Source organism: Bombus fervidus, chromosome 15 (genome assembly GCF_041682495.2).
Source record: "Bombus fervidus isolate BK054 chromosome 15, iyBomFerv1, whole genome shotgun sequence".
In the NCBI taxonomy this organism is placed as follows: domain Eukaryota; kingdom Metazoa; phylum Arthropoda; class Insecta; order Hymenoptera; family Apidae; genus Bombus; species Bombus fervidus.
In genome coordinates, this window is record NC_091531.1 from 9,542,466 (window position 1) to 9,555,989 (window position 13,524).

Consider the following 13,524-nt stretch of genomic DNA (forward strand, 5'->3'; position numbering starts at 1 on the left):
ATTTTTCACCGAGGCAATCGTGATTATATCGCTAAAGTTTAGAAGGAATTTAAGGACATATTCATATATTGCTCGAGGTTTCAAAGGCTTGCTGTACATCTCTCGTACGTCTCTCCGTCTCTGTCTACTTTTTAAAATTCATAATAAGAAAAGAAATCTAATTTTTTTGAATATGTCACGTGGGCACACCGTGCTCTTATTCTGTCATCCCACGCCATACTGTGCCGGATTACTCATGCTCGAATGTAGGTAAATAAGCGAGCAGGTAGGCGTCGTCCAATGAGAAATGGAAAGGAAGAGCGCTCCCAGCTTGACCTGTATGCATCTTGCGTAATGTAAATTCTAGACGATAAGAGTTCCCTGACATTAACCGGAATTCAGTTATATATTATTACGATATCGAGTTCTGTGAACTTTATGAAACCGGGTGGAGTCCATTGTTTAAATTCAGTTTTACGCGTGTTATTGCGCGAAAGAATTGGGTAAATTGCGCGTTATATCTGATGTACTTTAATTTTTATCGTGGATTCCGTAGAGTTTGGAGGAGAAAAATTGTTGTCAGTTCGATATTAATTAATTATAGTCCCTATTCTATGTTCTACGTTAATGCATATTCTAATTTGAAGTAGGAAAGGAGAAAAAACGGAGAATAGAAAACATTAGAACCATATTCATATTTTATTTCACAGGAAAGATAATAAAAAATACAGAATACACTTTGGTGGTAAGAAAGAGATTTTCTAATCAACATAAAATTCATTTCACATAAGTATCTTAACGTCTACGACTATCGATAAGTTATTACTATTAGCTTAGAATCTAGACATTATTAAAATCACCTATTTTTAATCATTAGTAACAATCATATGGCAATAAAATTCGAATTGCAGCAATGGCAATGTGAGATAAAAAGAAATCGTTATTTCATATAAAATGATTCATTTTAATTAATATTACGTATATGTAAGGTTGAGTGTGTGCGTTGGTAACGTTATTTACAAAAAGTGCGTAGGTTGTTTTCGTTGTCAAACTGCCGAACGAACGAAAATCAAAGTCCAAAACGATGTTAAATGTAAAAAATCAGGTACAATACAAACAGTGCTCTCATTGCTGCGAAAAGTTACATTGTGCGATTCTCGTAGAACGAATGCGTACAGTTTGACAGAAAGTCGAACGATTTGAGAAGAAAATAAAGTAAGACGCGCAATTCTCTTGACTCAAGTACAGTACATGTATATAGAAAATAATCGAATAAAATATTCGATAAAATTAATCCTACTAAATTTCTCGTCATCCTTAGCTTGAAACAGAAATGTCAAAATTCGGTTTCAAAATATTATAACTCTTCGAAGAACGGAGTATTGTATTTTTTCGTTATTCTTAATTTTAAGCAAAAATACCAAAGTTAATCGTTTAACGTATCGTACATGCCCGTTTATCCAAATCTCACGGAATAAACAAAAACAGATCCTATTTTACTCGTCAGTAGTAAAGATCGTTTTGCGTTGAAAGCGCCACAGCGCGAGCATGCGCCTTCATGTGAGCCTCGCGTGCCCTCGTTACTTCCGGTGTGTCTATCACGCGGCCATCCGGTCCCAGGGGTGCCAATGGTCCCCGATAACCTATCGTCGGCGTGTGTTTATACGTCAGTCCGATAGGAGCAAGGTAAACCAAATTTTTTCGTCCGTCAAAGACGTCGAATTCATAAAATTCGGATGCCTTTGAGGCTGCTCTCGCATGCGTCGCTACATGCGGGATTTTTGCTTCTGTCATCTTAAAAATTAGAGCAAGGTTTGTATGTAGAATTTAATAATTAGTAATCTAGCAGTTATCGTGACTTTCTCATTTGAGAAAAAATTGAAATTTCAGGATTTTTTAAAGGTATATATAATATATAAACGTAAGAAAATAAATAAATTCGTGATTTTTTGATTTTTAAAATTCTGAAATTAAAATTTCTCCGGCGATACATATTAGATGAAAATTTCTAGTTTCTTTAAATTCTCAAACTTTTTCATAATAAATAATTTAATTTACCTGGGGTATATTGCAAGTCTTACAGGTTTCCATGGCACGTCCGTCGTTCTCCAAAGGCGTGAACGTCCTCTGTCTTTGTCGTTTCTGCATAATAAGGGGGTCCACCATCCGAGGCATGTACATTTCGTTGTTTTCGTACGTTTCGTAATCGTTCTGAGCTTTTCTTAATCTAGCTATCGTTTCAGCGTGTAACGCTAGATGAGCGGCTCTTGCATGGGCCACTTCCGGCGTGTCCATCACCATCCCATCGCTGGTTAATGGCGCCGGTGGACCTCTGTATTGATAGTACTCTCTCTGTTCGTAAGTCTTGGCGATCGTTGACGCCACTAATGCGGCCAGAATTATCTGAAAAAGTCGACGGAAAAGAAGACGAACGATCAAGTTGCATTCTGTAAAATTTTTCCCCACAATTGGACCTCACAGTGCGTCAAAAGTATTGGAAATTGGATTTGAGGATTAGAATTGAATAGAAGGTAAGAAATACTGATTTAATTTAATTTATAAAGATACTTGGTATTTTACAGTAACTTGGACTTTAATTTTTGAAAGTGAAACAAAGATAACTTTGATCGTTGATCGACGTTCCTTTTTTCAATTAATTTAATAAGCTCGAAATAATTTCCTAGGTTTCCTCCTTTTACCGAGATTACAATATCTTTCCAATTAAATTTTAAATTGGTTCCTCTCGAATTGAGATTACGATTCAAGTTCTAATATAGATTATTCCAGATTTATTACCGATATTAGTTTCGGTTGAATCTCGATAGAATTTCCAACGGTAATTTATCTAAGCTCAATTAGAAGCGAAGTTCGACAAGCACATTGTAACTAAAGCTTCATTTAGGATATTGATTTTCTAATGGATGAAATCTGATTTTGATTTTGTGCAAAATTAAATGTACTCGTAAATGTAAATAGAATCTTGAAACTTTCTCAACTTAAAATCTCAATGATCGTTTAAGTTTTACGACTTCTATGACTAGTTCAATCTTTTTCCGATTTCGTTCTTTCAATCAACGTTCAACGACGACAACGAAACAACTTTTTCCTGGACGAAATCACACTTACGAGCAAACTCATGCTGCTGGACACCACCGGCCACGAAACGGACGTCTCGATTACGAGTGTGGCTGGTTCGATCGAACGATCTAGCTTTTATAGCGTCGCGGCGTCGATCATGTGAGTAAACCACGTTACGATGATCAACACCTGACATGAAAAACGATACCTTAATTGTTTTCTTGCTAATGATATAAACGTGTACGGCGATCCCGCTAGATGCGTCTGTGTGAAAGTTAAAGCTGTTGAAAGTTGCGGTGAATTATCGAAAAAGTAAAATGTTGTAGTGTCACTGACGAGGGAGAAGTTGGGGCGTATTATTCTTTTACCCTGTATAATTTTGGAATTTTTAATTTCGAAATATTTGGTGTAGAAATTTGCCGGTTTTGGGATATCTTTATTCCGACATATTTAATCTTGGAATTTAATTTTGAAGCGTTTAATTACGCAATATTTAATTCTGGAATTTTTAGTTGTGGTATAATCTAACGTTGGAATATTTAACTCTCTTTCTCTTCTTCCCTTGCTGTTTCTTCCCTCGTTTAAATATTTTAAATATTCCAAACTTCGAAATTCCCGTTCGTCGCATAACAAGTCCGCTGTATAGATAAACAAGGAAGCGAAAAATTGCATGTTCTATGGATGAAAAAAGATGATCGAGTTTTAGAGTCGTCCTCAAACGTCCCTGATGTTTCTTCTCAACTTTTCGAGGCCAGTTCTCACGAGTTGCAATCTCAACCCCTTCGCCGCAACTTAGGCAGAACTTTTCTGTGGTTTTCGACACATGCTCGATTCACGGACGACTGGACGGGATCATAGATCCTCCTAGTGATCCAGTGATCCTTTCAAGGCAGTCCTCTCTCAACAATGTGCTCCTGTTCCCTTATAAACAGTGGCCCAGATTACACTTTGACCATCTATGTCCATTTAAACCATCGCACGGTAAATGAATTTCTGTAGTATCTGCTAAAATATTTACTGAATATTAAATTTAAATATAAAAACAAAGGTAACAATTAATTTAAATTTTTCTTATAATATATTATATATATAACATTTATAGATATATCAATTATATTTTAATTACAATTAATTGTATACATAGGCTATATATTAATCTTCAGTTGTATTTTCTAAAAATAAATGAATTATTGAAACGGATGCAAAAATGTTATATATATTGTGTTTTATATACAGTATACATAAATGTTAATAAAATAACAAATAAGATAAAAGAAAAAGTTACAAGTGGTAATAATTTTGCAACGATGATAAGATAAATCTGTGTTTACACAAAATTGTTTGCCATGCAACGGTTCATTCTTGTAATTACGCATTACACGAGCAGGTAAATTAGAATGCTGACCTCGTTTGGTTAATTAACGTCGATTCAGATTCCCTGTTTACACTGTAACACGATATAGTTCGGTCGATAACTTCAAGAAACAGTTGCGCAAACTTTTACGCAAACAGGGTCCTCTAACAAGTAACGCATGGAACATACGACGTGATTAGATCGTGCTTGATTAAAATTCATCGATAATATCAAATTCGTCTGTCTTCCTGCTGCAAAAATAATAAAGTTCCTTCTGCCTTTCCAGCTATAAATAATAATAATCACATCTCGCCAAATTATTGGAAAATTATTGAAATTTATTTTACGTACAATTATTTCAAATTACAGTCAACGTGTCCACATGCTCGATTCGAACGAGTTACAATTCTTGACCTTTCCGAGAGCGACGAATCACGATGCTTGAGTTTGTTCAGGAGGAACGACTCCACGTTCCTCGGCAGGTTTCTTCTCACGTGTTTCGTACATCGATGTGACCTATGTCGCAAGGATTACGGTCCGAAGGTAGTTCGTAACCAGCTGGTAATCGTATTTCCACAAAATTTCTCGTTATTTCTTCGTAAAGTTATCTGGTTCTCGATTATTAGTCGGTTGATCACGAATTTAGAGATTTATCTGCTATCGTTCCCTTTTGGCGACGTTTCAATCGAGTATATCTTAAAGATAAATAAATAGATAAATTTATAGGGTAATCATAATTGACGAACGAATGAATTTCGATGAATTGCGATAAAACGTCAAAACGGATGAAAATAGGGTGCCAGATTTGTTGCTGAGAATTCAACAAGCGACGTGAAAGTCTGGATCAGTTCTTTGAGAAGCCGCCAACGCCACAAAACTCACATTCTCGTTGATCAACCAACTACATCATCGTTCTTTTATTCTAATGGCGAAACTTTTTTGGGCGATCGCTTCTTTTCGCGTGAAATCGTGCGTGCAAAGAGATCGCAATCCTACGAGACAATAATGTCGCGATAATGTCTGGCAGAAAATCGTACAATATTTCCGCGAATTTGGATCAAAATCGCGACATTTTGAAACGTGTATTTTTTGTATTTCTCCTCGCGTTTGCCTGGCCAATAATAATCGATAACAGTAATAATAATAATATAAATAAAATAAATGTGAAATGGCCATGAAGACACGTTCTCGCTAACCTAACGTTCTCGAGGTGAGGAGATCTTTCTGATTCTTGGATTACGTTAACCGCAATGCATAGCGAAATCGAATGTAGGTTAACTCGTGGTTTCTGACGACTAAATAATACTCTTTGGTCATTCGTTCGGCGCATTGGTTTGGCCGCTTCTTGGCCAAGAACTGCGCGTTAACCTATATGATACAAATTCATTAAATGTCTGAAATACAAGAGCCGATTTTTTTAATCGTATTACAGCAAAAGCCGACTGTTTCTATTAAGCGATAAATGTAAATTAATAATATATAGTTTCTAGAATTGGACAGTTAAATTGTTCAATTAATAATTACTATAATATATATTTACATATTATTTATGCAAGTAATGGAATTTTAGATAACGAAAGAAAGAAATCGTTATCGTTTGCGGTAAAAATATTCGCAACTGAGTGAGTCGCTTCTATAGAAACATTATCTAAAGGTAAATGTTTTACGATAAAACTTGAAATTAAACCGTCAGAGTAGAAGCACTAGGATTTTCTGATATTTTTAACTATATTCGTTTTTCTGGAAAAGCAAAACGCAGGTTTCTCGAAAAATAATTTTAAAAAGCTTCCCCAAAACTTTGAAAAACTTAAAACTTTTAACTCCAATCTTATTAAAAAAAAAAAAAAAGGTAGAAGGAACAAACAAATAATACAAATCCATTGAAAATAATTCTAGGGAACATCCCTTAAACTTGGAAATGTGTAGAAACTTGTCAATATCTGTTATCATTATTCGTTAATTCGTTTTCTCTCCAAAAAAAGTAAAAACCAAAATCAGCTAGAAGCAACTTAAGGAAATTTCTCTGATAAAGTGCAAAAAGATAAAATAAATACAAACGAAGGAACGAAGGAAAGGGAATAAGAATGACAAGTTTAAAAAAAAGGAGGGGAAGTAATTTATTTGCCTAAATTATGTACAGATACGTCGCGATTATGAATTTAATAAGCACCGAATTGTTACGATTGGTAGTTCTGGGGTTGGAAAGCAGGCTTGCCGAACGCAGGTTGGCCTTGAGCAGGATACGAAGGTGCCGCGCCAGGATATACTTGTGCAGGAACACCATATTGAGCGTTGTATGGAGCTGGAGCTGCTGGACCACCGTAAACTGAAAGGAAGTAAGAAACAATGCGATTATCTATTACCGATTCTTGATCTGGTGAAAAATTTGAAAGAAACCTGTTTATTTCTCTTTCCTATGCACGGAGACAAGTTATTAGAAACTTGTAGATCCGATAACTTTTCATCGATTCTATTATTATTCTGATAGAATAAAAATGATTATTCGAAAATTATAATAATTAGTAGTCAGTAAGTCGTCCAAATAAATATTTCGATGCTTTACCATATTCCTCGATGAGGTTGAAAAAGAATAGAAAATGTCGATTTTAATTACATTGAAACATTACACTGTATATCTGCAGTTGTCAATCTTTCGATTAAAAGGTGCAAATTATAGCAACCAAGGCTTAAAAAATCGATCAAGGTGACATGTCAAGGAAGCTTAAAATTCCTTCTCATGATTTATTCACACGAGTCATTTAATCAGTTCCAATTTGCTTTAGGATTGGCAGTCGAACGAATCGGGGCAAGAGGAACCGGTTCCTGTCTGACCTTTTCCCTTCGTTATTAATGATGCAAGCGTCCATTTAAAGAGATCGAGACAATAAAAATGGTTTATTTAAAAATAGCTCGTTGCTTTCGAATTCTCGTTAGTTCAATCTCTCGCGCGATTCTTTCTCTCCTCGGAAAAAGAGAAACGTGGTACTCGATTAGTTCAGCATCCTCGACATCAGTTATTTGTTACAAAGTACCAGTTTCGAATAACTGGAGTGAAACTCGTTCCTGACCTACGACGTCGTTGTTTGATATTCCAGAAGAGAAATGGCCGGGTCACGATTATATTCGTAACGATTAGTGGCCATACAGGCCATTCTCACAGGAACAATCGAACGATTAACTTGTTGAGCAATCAGTCGGTTCTTACGTTGCATCAGGGTGTTACGAACGTATTTATAACTGGTCAGAGTTCAGTCGTTCTTGACTGTAGAAATTCCTCGACTTGATTTGCAGAAAATATTACATCATCGAAATTGTATCGAAGCTACGATAGAAAAAATTCTTGTTGGAATTATCGGAAACAGACTTCTGTAAGTAAGAAATTTTTTAATAACTATATTTTTGCTCTGTCCTGCTTTATAATTCTTAACAAATTAATGAATTATTCATTCGTGAATCAAATTATTCTGATTCTCTGGATTAAACGTTAGGAAATTAGATTAAACATCATTCTGTTTCGCAATACTCATTATTTTATCCTATCACTGACACACTTTTTTAAATGCGTTATTTCAATGTATCGGATACATCACATGAAATAAGAAACAAAACGATTTACATACATTTGTGTCATTCTTCCCACTATCCGATCCTTCTACAAGCTATTTCATACAAGAATCATCATCATTATTGTTCAAGCATGTTTAACATTATGCGTATCCTAAATTCTCACCTTACGTTCAAATATTTCACATAAAGGTCTAACTTAGATAATTGGCAAAATAATCTATCATTTATGTATATTAAACTAGTTATTTCTTACTTGAGCAGTCTGATTACTTCAGTCACGTTATATCAGATACTTTCAGTACACTTATAGTCACTTATAGTCATTCAGTACACCGATACTTCAGTACACTGTACTTTTATTGTATAAAAATTAATGCTTTGTAATGAACGAACAGAAAATGAGAATGCTACAAATATTGAAAAGATTTACGATAAAAAGGCTATAGAATATTATAATGAAGGAACTTCAAAGTTATTATAAGCGTGTTTAAGTGGCTTCAAATTTACTGAATATTTCGCAGAAATCAATATTCTTCTCTAATATCTGTAATAAATTAGTAAACAGAAAACGTTCAGATTTTAAGGAAGAATATTTTCAATAAAAAAGAGCAGCTTAAAACGAAAGAAACTATTAAATGTCCAAAAACATATACCAACAATTAAAAATAGTTTCCAGTTATCTGTTTTTAGTTTCCATAACAATCTTGTCCGATTATATTCCAAATATATCAGATTCCTCCTCAAGCGGAATCCCTCAGAGTGAACGTACCTTGGCCTTGCACTTCCGGTTTGTATTCCTGCGCGAATTTATACGCCCTTGCTTCGGCCTCGGCCAGTTCCGCCAACCTGGCGGCCTTAAGAGCAGCCACTTCCGGCGTATCGATTACGGTTCCATCCTCAGCTAGAGGCGCCGGAACAAACCTAGCGGTTTTCACATTCGTAGAGAAACTTTGTTGGCCAATTAAGTTCGTGTTTCCGGTATAATATGGCTGGTGCGCCTGGTTAGGTTGATTATACTGTGACGTTGGAACTGGAATTTGTATGATTGGTGTTGTGAGTGTACACAATTAGTAAAATTTAAAAATGAGAGAAACGTGGTTAAAAGTTATTCGAAATATTAAAAATACCGCAACTGAAATTTTTATGGTTGACTTTTTGAGTTTACGTTTGACAAATTTGAGAAATAAGGGGGTTTTGTTTGACACTTATTAAGAATATTAAGGATATTCCTTAATTTGCTATTTACGATCTATTAAAGGTGTTAAAAATACCAAAAATATAATCATGGTGGAACTAGAATTTTTGTGGTTGTTTTTCTCAGTACATATTTGATAATGTTGGTAAAATGAAAAGTTTTATTTCTGATTTTTTACTTAACACCGTTGTCTTCTTCCGGTCCATATACCCAATAGATGTTACCAGAATTTATCAGATATTTGATTTGGCTATTCAGTGTAATTTTTGTACCTTTTGTATGTTCAACGCTTTTTATGAACAAATACTTCAAAGGGGGAAGGTATCGGAAGAGATACAAAGCGAAGAAGAAGCGAGGAGGACAGCAGAATTGATATAAATATTTTACCTGGAGTAGGTTGATGATAGTTGGGTACAGAAGGGTGCTGTCTGTAAATGGGATGCATAGGTTGCGCAGAGGGAATGTTATACGGCTGGGCCAGTACTGGATTGTATTCAGCCGACTGGGGTTGATTCTTGCTCTCTTCCGCCGCTCTAGCCGCTGCTCTGGCGAATTCCGCAAAGTGTGCAGCCTTCGCCTGAGCGACTTCCGGCGTGTCGATCACGTTCCCATCCTGGCCAACCGGTGCTGGAGGCGCGAACCTTTGAGGTCCTGGCTGAGGGTGGACCTGGGGCTCGACGAAAGAGGGCGGTGCGCCGAGGAAACCGGCTCTGCAGCTCGCTACCGTAACGATTAAGACGATCTAGAATGAAATAGGAATGTTAAGAAGGTACAAAAAGAAATTGCGAAATGATTAATAAAATAAAATAAATTTTTATGCTAATTTATATTTTTGCGGATACAACAAACCAAGTAATATTTAAATAGAGAAAATGATGAGATTTTCTAATTAACTCGACAGATTAAGTTATATCATATTAGGGATGTATACGAGTTGAGAATTTTTAATTAAGTATGATCTTTGTTCTCGTTTTAGTACTTGAATAGAAAGCATGTTTAGGTATAATAATTCTTCTCTATACATTTCGTTATATACAGGACAAAATGTCCTTCCATGGATCTAAATAACGTTTGAAACGCAATCGTCTAGTCTCGTATACTTCAACGTTGTTTATTCATGAAGTGAAAGTTAAAAATTTTGAAATTCAACATTTGCGAATTTAGCGATTTTCAAATTTCCAAGTGAACGATTTACAATTTGGGAATGTTGTAGTACAGATAGAACTCAACCTCCCCGATCTCGACGATTTTTTAATACGTGGTAGGGGGGGGGGGCATAAGTTTGATCAACTTTTTCCTATCTATGTTACTGGCGGTCGGCCTTAGTTTCCGGCACATTTGCAAAAAAACTGTCGCTACTATTACAGAAAATACCACGCAAATTTTAGCGTCTATAGCAGCGTACGCGTCTGTGTTAGTTACCAATAGCTGGCTGAATATTTCGTTTTATTTTTTGCGAATATTTCGGTAACTAAAAAGCGTGTTCAACCCTTATATGTATAAGAAATAGTTGTCCAAAATATTCATTTCTACAACATCAGAAAATCATCGAGGTCCGGAGGATAGTCGGTCCTGCTACAGTTTCCCCCAATTAAAAACAAACTAAATTCTAAATATAATGTTTGAACAGAAACTTCAAGCCTACCTAACAAAATTTGCCCCTCCCTAAGAAAAATTGAAAAAAATTGTATTCCCAAAGCCAATCCAAAAATCTTCAAAAATCCCTCTTTAACATATCTATAAACCCTAAACTCATTCTAGCTTCTATCGTATCTCTCAGCTCCGCGTGGGCCTCTACCGACCTGATCTACCCTAACCTTTCACTTTCCTTTGTTCTTCACGTCGCCCTATCCACTCACGCAAGCAGGACACTCACCAATCCCCTCATAGTATCTTTCTCTCTTCCTCTCTTCCCTCTATAATCCCTCTCTCTAAAATCCTTCCGAGCTTGTTTCCTCTTTTTTTGAAAGCGCTGCTGGTGACCAGTACTCGCTTGTTTCCGCTGCAGCCACGGTTAACCCGGCCCGGCCCGACGTTTTGTGTTCCTGGTGAACGGCTGTTGGTAGCATTTATAGCGGTGATCATCCGCCCCCTCCTACGTGGACCACGATTGGCCACGACCTGGAGGGAGCCAAGGAGGTGATCGGCTAACCCACGTAGCCTGGGAAGCGCGCCAGGAAAAAGGATACTCCCTCCCTTCGGTTACCCGGCTGGCAGGACCTTGGCATTTCAACGGGGTCCATGCACTCCTGTACCGGAAGGATGGGACCCGAGATACTGCGACGGGGTTCATGAAAATGGTTTTGACTAGGTCTGCGTCAAGAAGCGCCAGGGCAGCTGTGGATTGAACTGCGATAAAGGATCAGAGATTTGGAGATTATAAACAAATATCAAGTTTATAGATCGTTTCTTATTATGGGAAGCTTTAGTTGGTTGGAACGAAGTGGATTGGACAGTGCAGTCTATTTGACATTTGGATTCGGTTGCGGTTGAGAAGCAGGGATTTTGGAATTAGGTATTAGGTGAAGGTTTCAATATAGATTCTTTAATTGTGGAAAGCTTTAGTTGGAATAAAGTGGAATCGAGGGAGGAGTAAATTTTGGATTTAGATTGGATTGCAATTAGAGATGTAATTGCGGAAAGCTTTAGTTGGTTGAGATAAAGTGGAATCGAGAGTGGATTAAATTTGGGATTTGAAACGATGATTTGAAATGAGAGTAGAGTTGATATACATACATAAAAGAATATTTATGGACACTACTTCGATATTCGGTAGAATTGGAAGATTCAGTGGTTAAGTATGACCACTTAGAAGTGACTTAGAAGTGGCTTGCCGATGAGTATCGAATTAAATAAAATTAGACTGGTTGGAAGAGCTAAAGAATTTTGTGAGTGGGAAAGATATACGCATAGTGTCTAGATACAGAATTATTAGGAGCGTGGGATTGGTAGAGGTATAGAATTATAGCTTCAAAGATCAGTAGGGTTACTTAGGTATACAATTTGCAAGGAGGAGATCACCGAAGACATTAAAACTGTAGGAGTTGAAAAGGTTTCAAAATGTTATCACAGCAGTATAACAGGAAATTTTGTAATATTTCTTCTTATTCTTTTAAGGTTTTACAGTATCTTCTATAACTCTACGATATTTTGAGAGATCGTAGAATTTTCGAATTAAACAAATGGAGTTAGTAAAATGTTTCAGGAAAAATACAATTGATAAAATTATTCGCTTGTGGTATTATAAAATTGTACCTAACTAAGCGCATAAGTTACAGTTTAACAAATTTTCTAGCATCGTTGTAAAGTGTTAAATTAAAGTAACCGAGACATCGTCTAATTTGCGAGCAGAACGCAATGAGAAGGTAGACAGCAACTACATTTCTGGTAATCAGGGACCTGAGAAACCTCGTGAGATTCGTACATCACATGAGAAGTAGGTTACATCGTGATAGAGGAAGTTACATCCGAGACACTTTTCTTTCTAATTACATATGAGAAATAATTGTACGTTCGCACTTATGAGAAGATGCTTAATGTAATAATCATAGTACAATGTCTATATTTCCCTTTAGTATTTTATTTCCTTTCCTCTCTAAAATATAAAGTTCTTCCATATCTAAATTTATTAAAAATTCGAAATTAATTTATACTACCTTCTCTATTTGAATATTTATCAAATAACTTTTTCTCTTAATTATAAATTGTAAAAATTTTACTTTGAAATTATTAGAATTCGCAAAACCCTTGATAATATACTTTCTGTGATTTTTTTAAAGCAGTAATGGACAAGTTCATTAAGCCGTCGTTTATCATATATGAAATAAAACTTGTCAAGATCTCTCTCCATTTTGTTTTATTTCTCCTCTCGCCCAGTATTTCGTTGTCCTTTAAAACAAAGCGGTGCATGGGAGTGTTAAACGACTTACCAACCCTGAACGAACGAAGGACTCGAGGCTGAAGGACACACTGCAGCAAGAATGCATTCCTTCAATATTTTTGCATCGCTCTCGAAGTATGATTATAGTGTACGAAGTCAGATCGTTCGATTAAAGAAATCGATTCGTATGAAAAATTCGTGTCATGCCTGACAGAAGTGTCATGATTAATTAACAGGTATTAACAAGAACATTAACGACTATATTATATGTCTGATTTATTATTAGTCGTGATTTTTTGATTTATTGATTTATCGTGATTTATTGTTCCGACACATGTTGAACTTTGTATTATTCCAAAAGTAGAAGTATCGAATTTTTTTCAAAATTTAATTAATAACTGTATAATAATACTTTATACACGTTATATATACACGTGTATAAATGAAATATCAAAAATATAAAATTATATT

The 13,524-nt window shown here is 35.8% G+C and overlaps 1 protein-coding gene across 1 annotated transcript; it reads right to left on the reverse strand.

Moving 5' to 3' along the window:
* Positions 1 to 675: 675 nt before the first annotated feature.
* Positions 676 to 11,231, reverse strand: LOC139995022 (uncharacterized). Its single transcript, XM_072018120.1, has 9 exons — positions 11,100 to 11,231; positions 11,050 to 11,069; positions 9,561 to 9,915; positions 8,748 to 9,008; positions 6,593 to 6,737; positions 3,266 to 3,338; positions 3,106 to 3,189; positions 2,038 to 2,382; positions 676 to 1,773 (listed from the first exon to the last, which is right to left on the reverse strand). The coding sequence occupies exons 2-9, from the start codon at positions 11,059 to 11,061 to the stop codon at positions 1,483 to 1,485; spliced, it is 1,566 nt and encodes a 521-aa protein (XP_071874221.1). The 5' UTR covers positions 11,062 to 11,069; positions 11,100 to 11,231; the 3' UTR covers positions 676 to 1,482.
* Between the last annotated feature and the right edge of the window lie 2,293 nt (positions 11,232 to 13,524).

Bases quoted from the DNA above. Each gene is read 5' to 3' on its own strand.
- LOC139995022 (XM_072018120.1), bottom strand. The intron at 6,738-8,747 runs GTACGTTCACTC...ACTTCCTTTCAG, and splicing joins ACCGGAAGTGCAAGGCCAAG to TTTACGGTGGTCCAGCAGCT. The intron at 3,190-3,265 runs GTATCGTTTTTC...ACGCTATAAAAG, and splicing joins TTAGCAAGAAAACAATTAAG to CTAGATCGTTCGATCGAACC.